The sequence below is a fragment of the Mesitornis unicolor genome, unplaced genomic scaffold (genome assembly GCF_000695765.1).
Source record: "Mesitornis unicolor isolate BGI_N332 unplaced genomic scaffold, ASM69576v1 scaffold29499, whole genome shotgun sequence".
Lineage (NCBI taxonomy): Eukaryota > Metazoa > Chordata > Aves > Mesitornithiformes > Mesitornithidae > Mesitornis > Mesitornis unicolor.
In genome coordinates, this window is record NW_010207015.1 from 16,476 (window position 1) to 32,919 (window position 16,444).

Consider the following 16,444-nt stretch of genomic DNA (forward strand, 5'->3'; position numbering starts at 1 on the left):
ATTTTCTACCACGTGAATAGGAAACCTTATCAGTAATGCAATGAAGTGTTACACTATTTTAGTTACATGAAACACAATTTAAACAAAACTTCTACCTGCATAAGAAGGGGCATAAGTTATAAGAAGGAAGTCGTCCTGTTTTGATGAGAATATGGACAATCTATTGTAAGATAAAGTTTCACTGGAACATTTTTAAGGCACACAGCACTGATATACCCTAATCTAGCCCTGCTTTTAAAACTGCAGTTCTGGAATAACACCTGTATTTGTTGATTTGATTTCAAGATTTCAGTGGGGTTGTATGGGCTTTCAACATTTTCTCTGTTACACTCCAGTGAGCAGAAGCAAAAATAACATATAGTAAAATCACCCCAAAAAATTTACATATGCACACATTTCACTTAGTACAGTGAATGATGCAGCAAATGCATTTTTAGATCTCAGCTTGAAACTTCAGGATAAAGAATATAATGATTAAAACTGTCCTTGAATATAAAACTGAGTAATGTTACAGTATTAGAAGACAATTATCATGAAACTAAAGAGACTGAAACTCAGTCTTAAATTCTGCTTTTACAGTTTGGAGGGCCAAAGGTAGACTTATTTCCAAAACATGGAATTTAGGAAATGACTTCTTGATACTCCTGCATTTGATTTTAATCTTTCAGATTCTTGGCATTACTTCAATATAGAAGGTTAATTTCTTACTAGGAACAGAGGAATTCTGAAATCCTGCTTTACAAGGATTAGATAAATGTATAATTTATTTTAAAATAGATTTATATTATTATAGCATCTTAACATAACTTAACTGCTTTCCCCACCAAAAAAATAGCAAAAGTTAAGCTTTACTCTTTTTCATAAGCAAGTATTTGTAAAAATCTAGACATTTTGTTTTGGATTTTCTGATACAGTCTGCTTTGTTAACAAGGACCAAATGACAAGCCATACTTTAAAAATCAAGCTACAAAAATAAGAATGTTAAAGAAACTGTAAAATTAGAATGAGAATGTACAATCAGCTGTGCAAAGCATCAAATTATTTTTTTCTTTAACAATGTAAGACCATTGGAAAATGGGTCATGACTAAAAGAACCCTTTCTTTTCACGGTTTGTGTATTTTCCAGCAAAACCAAACCACTCTGGGGTTTTTTTTAGAATTTTTTTCAGAATTTCTCGAAAGGTCTCTGTTTTGAACAGAGTAAGTAATAACTGAAATAAAATCAAACGATATTACAAGAAGTGAGTATTTGAGATACAAATGTGGCAAAGAAAACTATGTGGACATAAAAGTTTGGGCTTCCTTAACAAATCAAGTCCTTGGCTGCTATGTTAGGGTTTTTTCAACCATTCCTGAAAGACTAAAGAGCTAGCTGCTACCCTTTACAAAGAAAATTAAATTAAAAATCATCTTACAACAGCCAGCTGCAGTACAGTACTGATAAACATTTTAATTCCCTGAGAGCTAAAGATTTCTGTAGTGATCACACTTTTGAAATAATTACAATAAAAAATTAAAATAGAAACAAAAAAAACCCTGTAGTGATGAAAACATAGGTACTACATACATCATACAACATAAAATGATCAAACATGTTTCAACACTGCACAGTTACTGCAACTTCATGCACACCCAGAAGTGAACTGGCCACATGAAGACTGTTTGGTTTGGCAGGCACTCTGCTCTTGTACTGATACAGAGGAGTAATTTCAAGTATGGGCTCCATTCACCTTGGTTGATCTTAGCTTCGATGCTACCTTTTCCCAGAAGAAGCTAGAATTCAGGTGGGAAAATGCTGCACGGTTCATAGCTCCTGAAACACAGAGTCACTTTCCATAATGAAGAGTGCAAGTCTCTGTTGTAAGGACATAGGTACTGGAACTGGGACCAGATTGCCTGTGGGGAAGCCGTTTTGATGCACAGATACCTGAAGGTCCAAAAGGTTATATCTGAAATACTCCCAAGAATTTACAGTTCTGGAGGGTTTTCTGTTTGTTTTGTGGTTTGTTGGTTTGGGATTTTTTTTGTTTGTTTGGTATTTTAAATGTCTAGCCTCCTTAGTGAATCAGTTTATCCCTTCCAGTCAGTTAAATTACACAGAGAGCCTCTCCAAAGTCTGAAGATTCTTATCTTGAAAATGTATTCCATCCCCTCAAAATCACATTCCTCTCAAGTTTAGCTGCCACTGTACCCATGAGAATACCGCCACATTCAATCAAGTCTGTTACTATAGATTCATGTTACGCATCTGGATATCGGAGTAATGTGTCTTTAATAGGAAGGTCTTAAGGGGTTCTGTGGCAAGTGCCATAAGTTTAAACTGACAACTTAAGATGAGAAATGTGCATATTTTTTCTCCATCATAGTTGAAGTTTCCATTATTTCCATTCTCCACTGGAACGGTGAACTGTGCCAGTTATGAATGGCTAGTTACTTGCTAGAATAGCTGCTACATGTATTACTGTGTGATACAAATCCCTTGACATTTCTTATTTCAACCATAAAGCAATCAAGAGTGAAATTATCACTCTCAGTAACGTATTGCAAAGGATCTAATAATTTCCAGGCATCAAGCAGAATTCATGGACCGCTGTCTTGCTCTGACCTCTAATGTTGGTCACTAGACAGAAACATGCCAGTACCCATTTTACCATGTCTTTTTCAGCTTGTTATCATACAGCTCGAGCTGCAAATGATTGTACTCTAATCTCAATCACTGGACCAGGGAATATTTCTATTAAAAAAAAATAATAAAATTGCTTTGATTTTTTTAAAATCACAAATCAATTTCCTTTAAAAAATGAATACAGAAATACCTCATTTAATATAATTCTAGGGAACTAACTGAAAATGTAGATTTTTTAGTACTATTAGTAAGAGCAAGTTTCCAAGCTCTGAACTTATTGATCACACTATTTGGTTCCCTTCACTCTGTCCACTGGAGGCCAAATACTCTGTATAAATTTTCAGTCTCTCTAAATTTGTTATCTGTACACACTTTTCACTATTTTGAATATGAATGACTAAAATTCACTTATGCCAGGAGTTCATCAATAACCCCACACAACTTTAGAAGCTGATAAGAAACAGCTGTTATTTTGTAAATAACTAAGTATTACCTGCTACCTCCTTGCTCCTTTGAGAGGCTTCAGAAGCCAAAGCGTATGATATGGTAATGATGCGCTCCTGTTCTTGCAGCTGTGAATCTAAATCAACTGAGTTGTGTTTATCCTGGGCAACAGTAGGCTGTAGATTGTGCATACTAGTGGGAAAGTGCAAAAACAACATTAACATTTATGACCTTAAAGAAGAAACCACCATGCAGACGAGAACAATCTTGGATTCATACAGCAGTTTTCAGATTTCATCTATCAAGCTCCGTATTTTAGTGAAGTTCTTTAAAGTAGTGTTAGATACTGCACGTAAATGACTACAGCATATAAAGACAAATGATGTAGCTATTACGCATTCAATCACAATTCCTGCATAGCCTCAAGTAGATCTGGAAGTCCTTTGTTGTAAATGCACTATTTACATAGGCATATAACCTGGTGGTCCTCAGGCACAGCCTCTTTAATTGTCTTCCAAAGAGACAGTAGACACTTGAGATAATCAAATTAATAGAACCACAGAATCACAGAATGGTTTAGGTTGGAAGGGACCTTAAAGCTCATCCAGTCCAACCCCTGCCATGGGCAAGGACACCTCCACCAGACCAGGCTGTTCCAAGCCTCCTCCAACCTGGCCTTGAACACTTCCAGGGAGGGGACATCCACAACTTCCCTGGGCAACCTGTGCCAGTGTCTCACCACCCTCACTGTAAAAAATTTCTTCCTAATATCCAGTCTAAATCTACCCTCTTCCAGTTTAAAACCATTACCCCTCATCCTATCGCTACCTGCCCTTGTAAAAAGTCCCTCCCCAGCTTTCCTGTAGGGCCCCTTCAGGAACTGGAAGACAGCAATAAGGTCTCCCCGGAGCCTTCTCTTCTCCAGGCTGAGCAGCCCCAACTCAGCCGGTCCTCGCAGGAGAGATGCTCCAGCCCTCTGACCATCTTCTTTGTGGCCCTCCTCTGGACTTGGCCCCAGAACTGGAATTCTTGAAGCTGAATGTTTTAGCTGACTCTCTTTCAGCTCTAAGCAGCCACAAGTGTTCTTTCAGAACTCTGGCTGTCTGGAGACAATAGAAACTTGCTCTCACACTGACTCTTCTTCTGCTTTTGGCCAGATCTGTGCAATTCCTTTCTCCTCACTCTCAAATACAAGTTGCTTAGTAAGGACTCACTGTTATTTTAGGATGCTCTGAACAAGAAAATGGACATACACAGAATTGGTTGTTATCTTTTCTACTCTATTTGAAAAAGGAGCTTTCAGTATACTAGATAAATTCTGTGTGGATTTGCTAAAAGCCACATGTTACACTTAGAGAATTCAGTAAGAATTAGACTGTTGTATGAAGTTAGTTCACAGTGTTTAACACCAGCCTCTGGATAAGATTTGAAAAAAAACTGACCTTGATTTAGTAAGAATATTCTTTATCTTTTCTGCTTTACGCTGCCTTGCTTCCAGTTCTTCTGTAGAAAGAGGCTCCTCTGGCTCCAGTTCAACGTACCGTTCTGGAATTGCAACCTTCTCTGGTTTTGACAACTGTGGAAAGAAAGCAAGTATAGAGTTTTTAATAACAAAGACTTTACAAAAAATGGGATAAATTCTCCTCAATGGGAGAACACAGTGAAAAGAATAAAGCATGGGTTTACACAATCAATACACATTCCTGATGCTAAACACTCCCTCTGGATATCAGCTGATGCCCTTTTAACAGTGTCTTTTCTCTCTGATTCATTTTACTTTAGAAGATAGATCAAACAAATATTAAAGGGGATTACAAAAGAAATCAGAATCAACAGGAAATCTTTCTGCAGCTCAGGCTTAAGAGCCTGAAGTAGGGCACTGCCTAAAGCTGTTACAGTAGAAAGAAACAACCATTACAAGATTGACTGGACAACCTGAGATTTTAATGTCATGATACGTATGTCGCGACAGCACAGACTTCCCACAGCTGAAAGGAAACATCACTAAGTTTTAATCTGGGGTATCATTCTTTTGAGACTGCGTAATATTCTGTGAGCAGCAGTGAAGATTAAAACAAACCGAAACCCACAAACAACAACCCCCCCAACATTTTGTAATCATCTTAGGAAATTCTTTGACTATAAAATCTGAAACCCTAGGTGTTCAAAAGTTGTCTATAGAACTGACCCAGAAATACACTAACACTGTGCAATTTTAACAACATGTTGCATATGCTTTAATTCTGTAGACTGAAAATGTTAATATGATTGCACAAAAGGTAGCAACAAGTTTATGTTAGAGTCAGTTTTGTTGTGGGAAACTTCTGGTCCACATAAAAGATCTAAATCATAGAACGAAAATTCACATGCACAAATGGACTTTGAAAATAAAAAAGCTAATTACACAGAACAGACTGCTTTCGAAAAGCATCAACAGAGTATGTGTGAAATAAATAAAAGTAAGTAAAGGGGAACTATTTTTTCTTCTCCTTGGATTTTGTTAAAACATTCACGAGGTGATGAGTTTTCAAAATTCAGAGTTTTAAATAAAAATAATCCTAAATTTTTCACCACTGAACTTAATCCACACTAATTCAATGGCATATGTAAAGTTGTCTGACCTAACTCCCAGTGATTAAGCTCAGTAATTCCCAGGCAATCATAGGCCCAAAGCATACAGCACAGTCTTGTACATACTGCATTGTAAGTACACTTGCTATGTTCTTTCTTTTCCACCAGATGGCTCAACAGCATTTCAAACAAACACTTGGTTACTAGACCTGAACAAAGATCTAGTGCCCAGAACACCAACCAAATCATTTGAAAAGCTGACAGGAAAGTGTTTTCTGTTCTGATCAGAATAAAGCTGCTGTACTGTGTTTTGCCAGTCAAAATGAAGAGTACTTCATTGCTGTTTCTTATTTTCAAATACTCTTGATGTTGTCTTTTTTTCCAATTTACATAGCATTGCCTAACTTAATCAGTTTTTCCTCTATCAAGCTTGAGATGTGTATTTCAAACAGTAGAGACAACCTTTCAATTTCTTCTCTCCACTAAAACACAAAATGAACATGAACTTTACAGAGATTCTAAGTGCCTGGCCATAAATTTTCAATACTAGAAAGACTCCATTAAATTCAAACTTCCAGCTAACTTTTGAAAGCAATGATGAGAACTCACTACCTAAAACTGAGAAAGGTTAGTATTTTGGGGCTCAGAATAGAAGGTAAAAAATTATGAATGTTACCTCTCTGCTGATATCTAAATCATAGTCTTGAGGCTCCAGGTCTGTCTCTGTCACTGCTAGTGGCTTAACTTTTAACCATTCGTTTCCATCCTTGTCTTCTCCACGAATTGCCCTCTCAAGTAACTGCAAATCAAATTCTTGCTCTCGTTTCCACTAGTAACAGATACAAAACAATTAACAGCATTCAACAATACTGACAAATTCATCTTTTAGCAATGTACATGACTACTGCTGCAAATGCTATATTGCCGAAAGAATCTACAGAGAACATTCCTTAACTGACAAGAAAAGGTAACTGTATTTCTTGCAACGTATGGTTGGGACATTGGGTCTCTGGCTGTGCTGCACGGATTTTGGAGCACTGTTTAGTTTTACAGGAAATGTTCAGCAGTATTAACTAAGGAATGTATTAATTACAACTCCACATATGCTGTTTAACATGGAACTCGCTACACACAAACACCTTTGGAAGCAGATGTCAGTACGAGGGAGTCTACAGCCTGACAGATCCGTCCTGTGCGTTCTAACCAGGCGGTGCTGTGTGATCTGGAATCACTACACAGAAAGGGTATTCATCCTGCAGGCTGAGAATTGTAACTTGAAAGTTTTATGTGTCTTTCTAGAATAATACCTAGTGATTAAAGCTAATAATATTTTATGCACTAGCATTAACTTGTCTTGAATTAAAAATAATTTAGTAACTTCTAAGCTCTTATGTCTTTACTAAAGTATCTAGCTACTTGGAAAGATAAAAAATCTTTCACATACTGTCTTTACAAGGTAAATATTTAGCAATAATAAATTCAGAACATAAATAAATTAAGCAGTATAATTTTAGAGATCGAAAAATCATTGCATAGTAGCTCCTCCACAGCTACACATAATATAGCTCCATGTAAACTCACATTTAAGAACACTACCAACACTTTTTGGTTCAAAAAATTAAGTCTGGTTGCAGCATCACTCTATCCAACAGATCTCAGCAACTTTACCATACAGAATTGAAACCCGGTATTAAAAGCAGTAGGAAAGAGACAAAAAACAACAATAAAAAAATATCCCCTCAAGTATTTGAGAGTATCAATAGGAGAACAAGTCACTATATCTTTCCTAAAAGCATCTCTAGTATTTTTGCTACAAATCTTTGGCTTGTTTTGGTTGAAGTCTGAGCTTCATATGAAGTCTTTAGACTTCATTATGCTATTTGCATTAATAAATCTAATTGAAACCTATTCATGCACAAGCTCTCAATACTCACTCAGAGATACATGTCTTCCATGTATATTAAAAAAGGTAAATAGCTAAAAGGCAATTATATCTCAAAAATTAAGATTTTTCTTTACGGAATTCAAAAGAGAAAAAATGTTTTCTCATACGAGTACTCCAAACTCATTCTACTCATATTCGAACCAGGCCTGATTGACATAGTATATTTTAAATACACAGTATCATTTTCAAGTTATTATATATAGGCAAAAAAAACATCAAACTATTATTACGAAGCAGTAGTTTTATTGGCTTTGATGCTGCGATTTTTACATCAAAAAGGCATTATATATAACACATGAATTAATGTACTGTGATCAATACTTAAAATGCCATGCTATACTTGAGAGCTGACCAATTAAAAATTAGAGTTACACATACAATGTATGTTTAAAGCAAATGTTACATACTGAGCAGCACCTCCATTATATATTTAACTGTTTGCCATTTTGGCTGCTAAATAATTGTAATGCTGTAGGTAATCGCGCTATCAAACATGCTTTTTGTGTATCAAAGCCCTATATGTACAAGAGATGAACTCTGTAAGACACTGCTAGGGCTGAAAGACACTATTTTAATTCTTTATAGCAAGAAAAAGACCACGATGGCACCCAAATTTATAGATAAAGTACTTGCCAAAAATGTTAATAAGGAGTGGTATGAAAATGTTTAAATTCGACGTGTGTATGAGTCAGGAAACATAAGCAGCTTGGATTCAGTTGTTCTAATTAAAATATGAAAATATCAGTGATACTATAGTTCTACAGTTCCCAAACATGATGCACTATTTTTAATAAATTTGTGATTACAAAACAGAAGACAAAATAGATTAATGTCTCCAAGTAGTGCACTCGTATTTAATGAAAAGGTAAGTACAAATAACTGGCTGTAAATTAGTGCTACTGAACAGTGGGACTAAAAAGCTGAATATTATAGGGTTTCTTTCAATGCTAGCAATTGACACACATGTACTAAATGCAATTAAGCCTGGTAAAAATTGAGTAGTCCAGTTAGAAGTTATAAAATAACTAAAAAATTCTGCAAAGTAAAAACAAGCAAACAAAAGAAGAGGCATTAGGTATGATGAGTGACAAATCTCAAAGCAAGAGATCTTGTGCAATGAATTAGGTAAAACAAGGTGATCGTTCTAAAAGCTCTAGTGGACCAAATAAAAACTAAATTAAAAGACCATAGCATTAAGTGCAATTACAGTATAATCTTGGTTTAGCACCAAGTGAGCGACTAGGTAACTTCACCAATTAGAACTGCTTTGGTTAGTATCCAAAGTGTATTGTTACAAATTTATAATCTGTACAGCGTTTCATCTCAGAACACAACAAAAATCCTTTTCTTCAGCAGCTTAAATTTGAGCCTTATTAGAATATTCTGTATTTTGAGCTTTAAAGAATTTGTATCAATTAAAGCACATTAGCTCTTACATACATTTCTAATCAGCATGATTAGATTTTAAAACTGATTATCCATTTATCATCCCTCTGAAAAAACCAGACTACCACCTTGGCCTGATATTACCACAATTAACTTGTAGCCTAATTTATTAATTAAAAAGAAAAATACCCATGGGGAATAAGAACATTCTAAAAGGCCCATTCCATTATGAAGCAGTTTTAAAACTGTACAAGCTTCTTACACTTTCTAAATACAATTGCAATAAGAACCAATCATGTCTCTGAAGTCACTCCAATGCACTCACATCTCCACTCAGCACATCAGCCTCCGACCAATTTACCTGCTACACTGTAACTACTAGTGAAAAAAGATCATCTGTTACTCACACTCTCTGAACTCATTTTATACTGTACAACACTAATTTAATTAGACTAGAAGCATCACACACACTCAAGTGAAAGTGCTTGCTAGGAAAAAAACCCAATCCAAATACATGTTTAGTTTAGTCCTTTTAAGGCATATCTAACATACTGAGCCTATGTCTGCAGAAATGGGCCTGATGAAAGACCGAGATGAAACAGACTGCCTTTCTCCTTGGCTAAGAGTTCTCTTGCGTTCACGAACTAATGCCTTCTGATGTCGCTTCATTCTTTCCAGTTGTTCCTCAGCACTCATCTTGCCTCTTTGGTGGTCTCCAGAGTATAAACGTTCCAAGGCACTCTTTGGTCTCTCCTGTAGAAGTCATAATGCACACAAAACATGTTGTAATTAGTACTTTATAAGTAGTATACAAAAATAATCAACTATTTCTTCTACCTTACCAATAAATTAACATGACTTTGTTGCATTATTTTTGCATTAATTTGCATATTTAACTCTATATTTTCTACTAGTACTGCTGATTTTTGGTTCCAAACCTTGTTTGATAAATTTATTTCAAATGCAGTAAGTTGTCTATCTGCTTCCTGTTTCATTTAAAAAAGTGAAAACCTGGAGATTTTATTAGAGGTGTTGGGTCCTCTCCCATGCTACGACAATCCCACTTTCTGCTGTGTAATGAATTTTCTGGCCTTAGCTATTTGGAACAGTTCAGACATTTGCCTTCAGATGTTCATTTAAAACGTACCTTGGAACTATCCCTTCGAAGTGTTGCATATGACGAAATGGTAGATGATTGGTGCAATCTGGAAGTTGATCCAGATAAACCTTTAAAAGGAGAAAGAGAATGCTTTAGAACAAAATGACAGACAAACTGAAGACAAGCGTCGGATATTTTCTAAATTATCATGCTTTTTCTATGACATTCTGGCTATTATTTTGGCTCACGTTTTGCATTTTGCGGTTCAGATCAAGAGAGACATGAAATGTCATTTTGGCCAGAAGTAACGTGTTTTGATCAAGATTCAGAAAGGTCTACAATAGTTTCAAAGCTTGTATCAAATAAGGTATGGGGTGAACTCAGCTGTACAACAGTTGATAACCTGTACAAATAGTCACATATATGAAGAAAATGAAACCTTAACGTTCACAGTTAGAAAGGCAAGCAATAAGAAAGAATGGCTAAGAAATTAACTGTTTTTCCCCAGATATCCTCTCTATCCTTATTTGTGAAACAGTTACAGGACTGTAGAATAGTGGGGATGGAATGCCAAGTCACATGTAGTGTAGTGATATTTTTTGTCACTTTCATTTCAATGGCAATAAAAGCACTTAAAAAACTGAGTTTGTAAAAGATCACACAGAACTTATGAAGAAACAATTCTGAATATAGGAGACATTCTAACAGCTAATTTCATGTTTTGCTGTGTCTTTTTTTAAGCATTATATGTTTTGCTTTGCAAAAGGCTGGTGGTCTTTTTTAAAAGCACCATTAAAATGCACAGCTTTCACAGCATTGTACAGTTAATCTAAACATAATGATCCAATTATAAAGACCATCTCCAGAAAATCCTAGGAGAGAAAAGCTCCTATACTCACAGTGCTGTTAAAAATCAACTATGTAAATACCTGGCTTACCACGAGTAGGCAATGTCTGGTATCCACTGTCAGAGCTTATTAAACCACTGGAGGGCTGGCTGAGGTCACTCCCTAGTGTTGCTAATTCTGGTTCACTCATGTATGAACGCAGTTCCACCTACATGCAAAAATACTCATCAGCTCAAATGAAATCATAGACAGCAAGTCTCAATGATCTTAGAACAAATCCTAAAGCTTTGTTTCTGGATTAATAAATCTCTCTCTGCTGTTATTATATGGCATAGATCTCTCCCTGCCATTCCTATATCTCTGCCATTCTCTCTCTCTCCTTATTACAAGACCTACAGACAACATCTTTTATTATGGGGTCACATATCTTTAAAGTGCAGGTGTATAGCAGTATGAGTGCTCACCCTATAATCTCCATTAACATACTGTCCAAGTTCTCTGTCTCTCTTTCTTTCATCTGACTGACGTTTCAGGCCCCGCACTGATGTGTGTCTAATGACAGTGGCTTCTCTCGGGAGAGGTGGAACAGCTGGTGGCTGATCATCAGGACTGTACAGCTGAGGGAGAGGAGGTCTGGGTGGTGCCTCATCTTCCTGGTAACAGGAAAGCACAGGTATTTGGCAAACAGTCTGAAAACACTCTGGCATAAACTGGCTGAAAGTTCATTACATTGTGAGTTATTTGTGACTACTTTAACATGCTGTCCTCTGGCCACGCCAGGAGCCTGAGGCTTTAAAAACCAAAGACCCAAGAAAGCAAACAACTAATTAACCACAAAGCATTACCAAGGAAGACTCTGCATTGGTATGTTCTAAAACAGTACATGGCTACTGTACATAAAGCTCCAGGTTACACACACATTCTCCTGCACGTGCTATTGCGCAGTTTCAATACAAACACCTTAAGAATCCCCCTGTTGTGCCTCCACACTTCATAACCATTAAACTTTCACTGCTTCTGCCAGAAGTAAATAGAAACATTGGTGAATTAATCTCACAAGCGCAGTACTTACAGCCTTTGGCTTTAGATTAACTTGTGACCAAAAAGGTGGCTCGATTTTTTTCAGCTGCTGTGCTTGGTGTGGCATTCTGGACTGGAAATAAGGCTGTGGATACAGCCTAACCTCCAGAGAGGATTTAACCGGACTGGGTGGAGGGCTTTGCGGGACTGTAAGTTTGCTCTCCGCAGCCGTGGGGGAAGCTGGTAAGGAAGGCACTGAAGACTGAGAAAATGAAGGCACTATTTTTCTCTCTAGGGGAGAAAGACGCAAATGTGTTAGGTGTTGTTTCTCAACAATAATATTCATGATAATAACATAACCAATTAACATTCTTAGACTTCATAAAACAGCCCTAATACTCTGCACTTTGCTTTGAACACAAATGGGGGTTGTTTTTGGAGAAAAAAATGTTTGATTGTTACATTATAGCAAGGGTGGAAATTATTTTCTTCATGAGGATCAAGCAAACCTTTCAGGCAAAAAATAAAAACACACACTTTAATACTATCTAGTAAAATTCCTTGGAAAGGGCAGTGGGAGGGAAGGAAGGAAAAGACAGAGTCTCTTATGAAATCAGCTCACAGGCTGTATCTGGCTCTGTGCCACACATTCTTTAAGATGCCTATAGATCTAGACAAGGCTAAGCACTCATAGCCATAACTTAAATAAGATCTCACCATCTCAGAACTATTTTATCTCTGTATGTAAAAGGTAAGTAAAGACACTTTAAAGTGAATTTACAGTATGCATTAAAAGTCTCTTGCTATCTCAATGCATTAGGTCTTTTCTTTGAAACAAAATAAAGCAATTGAAATGCAGACCACACACACTATCTCTTTTTCCATCACTGATGTTGTTGCCCTGCTAACCAAACACCTGCCTGAAGAGGGTGGGGGAAGGCAACTGCAGCAAGGGCAGCATCCAGGGATTAAACAAAACAAAACAAAACAAGCAGAGAAGACACAGAGAGGAGCTCCTGCACAGAACTCAGAATAGATACTGCGATGGTATGAGCCTGGCATGTGACAGAAACTCTTTCTGAAACTTAAGGAATGTAGACCATTATTATTATTGTTCCCTTTTTTTATGGCTTGTTCTATTTCAGTGCCATCAGCATGTGAAAATAAACACCAAAACACCTTTTTGCCACCTCAAGAGAAGAAATGCCAATGCTCAATCAACAGTTTTCTGATGCAACTAATAGCAGAATGAACTGGATTTTTGTTGTAGAACAAACTTCTCGACTATTTGCAGAGACCTAAAGATTCAGCTGCATTTTTTTGTTGTTGTTTGTGGGTTTTTTGTTTCTTTGTTTCATTTTTGGGTTTGTTTCGCTTTTTTTTAATTATGTCCTCCTTACCTGGATTCTTGATAGAGTCTACTATGGTTTTGTAGTTTGCTTTATTTGCACTCAAGACAGCTGTTACATCTTCAATTCTCCACAAGTCTTTTTGTATTTGTGTTTTCTCCTGATGTTTGTAGTAAAAGAAAACAAGAAAAATCAATTGTACCACAATTTATTACAGGCTTATCCTTCTTTTGACACCAAAACCAAAGTAATGTTTCAGAACTTACATGAAAACCTAGAATTCTAGAAATTAGTTAAATAATTATTTTAAAATAATTTTTAAAAACCCCAAAACATAAACACAAAACAACCTCTCTTGCCCATAAAATGTATTAGAGCATTTTCTGAGTCTTGGAACACCTCCTATAGAACACTGGGGGAAAGAGACATCTCTACATTTTTCTCTACAACATCATTCAGGCTACAAAAACCTAGGTTAATGTTCTACGTAAAATAAGCTTACAGAACCTTTTCATTTGAACTTTGTTCTCAGATCGTACACTAACACACTTAAGACTGCTAAGGCAGCCTTATGAAACACATCTTAATACATTCCTAAATGTCCGATATTGAAAAAGCAAAAAATTAGTATAGTCTGTCTGAATACTGCTGTGAATTTCCTAATGGCTTTTAATGGATGAAATATAAAACCAAAACTAGCTCAGAAGGGCTAACAAATTTAATTTCTCCTTATATTTGGGTTGTCAGCCCTACTATACATGAGGTACTATAGACTGAAACAATATATTGCTGCAGTTTTAGGACTGGGTCTGCACTTCCACCTTATTTGCTTTACTGAGGCTTTCCAGGAGGAAAGAAAAAAGGGAAGCTCTGTCTACAGTCTGGACTCCGTCCTTGATTGCCAGAGGCCTTGGCTACTGAAGCCACCACTTCAGTCAGATGTTCATTGCCATCATCATAAATAATTGCTATTATCATCTACTTAATCAAAGCCCAGTAATTCTGTCTTCAAAAATTAACATTAAGTATCAACCTAATAATATTTTTTTTCTTCTTCGTTCTACTAAAGAAAGCAGAGGGCAGTGAAGCACTGTAGTTAAGAATTTATTACAAACTGCTCAAGAACTCCATAAATCCATCACTTGCCATCAGCTGCAAAATAATTGCAAAATAACTGCTAATTAATCCTATAAGCCTGAAAGGTAAAAACTTTTAGTAAAAGCTCTTACATCTCACAGAGCTAAGGAAAACATATAAAGTGCTTTCCACTTTCTGTCTTAGATCAGAAATAAGTTCAGGCAGGTTACAGATCAGCAAACAGGATGCCAAGAACACAAACATTTACATGATGGAAAAAGTTATTTGCCTTTAGTAAACTCACTAGATAGATGAGACATATCTTGAAAGCTTGTCAGGATACAAACTATAAGTGTCCACATTTAATTTCATTTTTCTGAGATTAATCACACTACAAGGAACCAAATGATGGATTTATAATAATCAAGCCTCAGAACTGGTTTAAAAAAAAAACCAAACAACCCCCATGTACAAAGAATCCTGCTGCTGAAACCATTCCAAAAATGTTCTATCAGTAATTTACAAAAGCCAGGAGATCTTAAATATTTCTTCCCACTACTTAAATATGCATATGAAGATAATATTCTAGATAAAAAATGGACTAGATCTAAAAGATAAAGAGATTAATTTGTTTTTAAATTATGAAAACTAAGATTGCTGTTCACGAAAGGGTATAATTATCCTTTACAGGCAAGCATGAAAAGGTAACTTGGAGAGATAAATCGATTTCTCCAACTTCCTCCACACAAAAACATGATTTAGGATTACTTATAAAACTAGAGGAGAAACATTTATCGACTAAAACGTTATTGCTGACAAAATACTACATCTCAAGTTGATTTCGGCATGTCCAGATTCCCCTAGCCCTTAAGCAAAAGACAAAGCTACACTCTTAAAAACAAGATTTACTATGGCTGAACTGCTTGAAATATTTCGTTTTGAACATTTTAATTAATGCTATATCCAAGCAACATCAGCTATTTCTTAGTGCTTTGTCTTTTAAACAAAACTGTTCTGCTTAAATATAGGAAAGATAACGTGGACTGTATTCCTTGCTTGAAGAATAAAATCACCAATTGCAAGCAGGTATGTAGAAATAATCTGGTATCCTACATCCAGTTCAGCAAAGAGAGTAACTTAGCTTCAAACAAAGCTTCTTCTAAGATTCAAAACCGAGTAACTGATTTAAATCCAAGATGCCTTTCAATTACTGATGGCTGTTAAACACTTATTCCACTTCACAAAACAATCTGCCGAGATAAATATCCCATAAATAGAACATGACAAAGAACAAGTTATGACTATCACAAGCTAGTGATGGATGTTCTTAAAAACTGATAAAGAAACCAAGAATGTCAGATCAAATAAATGGAAGACTAAGAAGTCCTGCATAGTCTTATAAATTAAATACGTTATCAATGTCAAGACGTCAGCATCTAATGAAAACATAATAAAATAACGACAAATTTGCACAGACAACTTGCAATAAACTTTTGCACACGAGGCAAGATAGCTAGTTACTGCACAGCCATGCTGCTACAATATATGAATTTTGGAAGTTAAGCTACATGACAGCTGAATACAGTGAAAAAGCTGCAAAGAATTTCTCTTACAGCACAATAACTTAGAAGTTGAGACAAAACGATCTCATAAGTAAACCAGTACTTGGAAATGAACTCACCTGAGATACCAATGAGCTGTTCATCTGTTCCTGTAAGGCTTTTTTCAGCTGGCTCACATCCTTTTCTAATTTCAGGTATTCATTCCAAGCATTTTCAATTTCCTATTAACAGAAGGAATACTCTAATACAATGTTATTATAAACTCTATCCATTCTCTAATTGAGTACAAAAATGTTTCTAAGACGGTGGTGTCCTATTACAAAGAAGCAAAAAATCCATTTTGTTGTCTCCATTTTTGCTTAGAGTTTATGATAAACTTAAAAACGCTTTATAGCTTCCAAGATCAAGTCAAGAACCCCCAGTTAAAATATTCTGGCCATCTTCTTCATACAAAACTATTTCTTTGGCATAAAACTGGCCTTTAAGAGAACCTGAACTATGACTAATATGGTTTGAA

General features: G+C 36.0%; 1 protein-coding gene across 1 annotated transcript; it reads right to left on the reverse strand.

Moving 5' to 3' along the window:
• Positions 1–1,826: 1,826 nt before the first annotated feature.
• On the reverse strand, positions 1,827–16,148 carry PLEKHA7 (pleckstrin homology domain containing, family A member 7; the record flags this gene model as incomplete). Its single annotated transcript, XM_010191997.1, has 11 exons — positions 1,827–1,927; positions 3,120–3,262; positions 4,513–4,646; positions 6,318–6,470; positions 9,525–9,725; positions 10,120–10,199; positions 11,010–11,127; positions 11,384–11,572; positions 11,992–12,230; positions 13,340–13,448; positions 16,047–16,148. Coding segments are annotated over 11 exons (1,569 nt in total), but the record flags the coding sequence as incomplete, so codon positions are not given.
• Between the last annotated feature and the right edge of the window lie 296 nt (positions 16,149–16,444).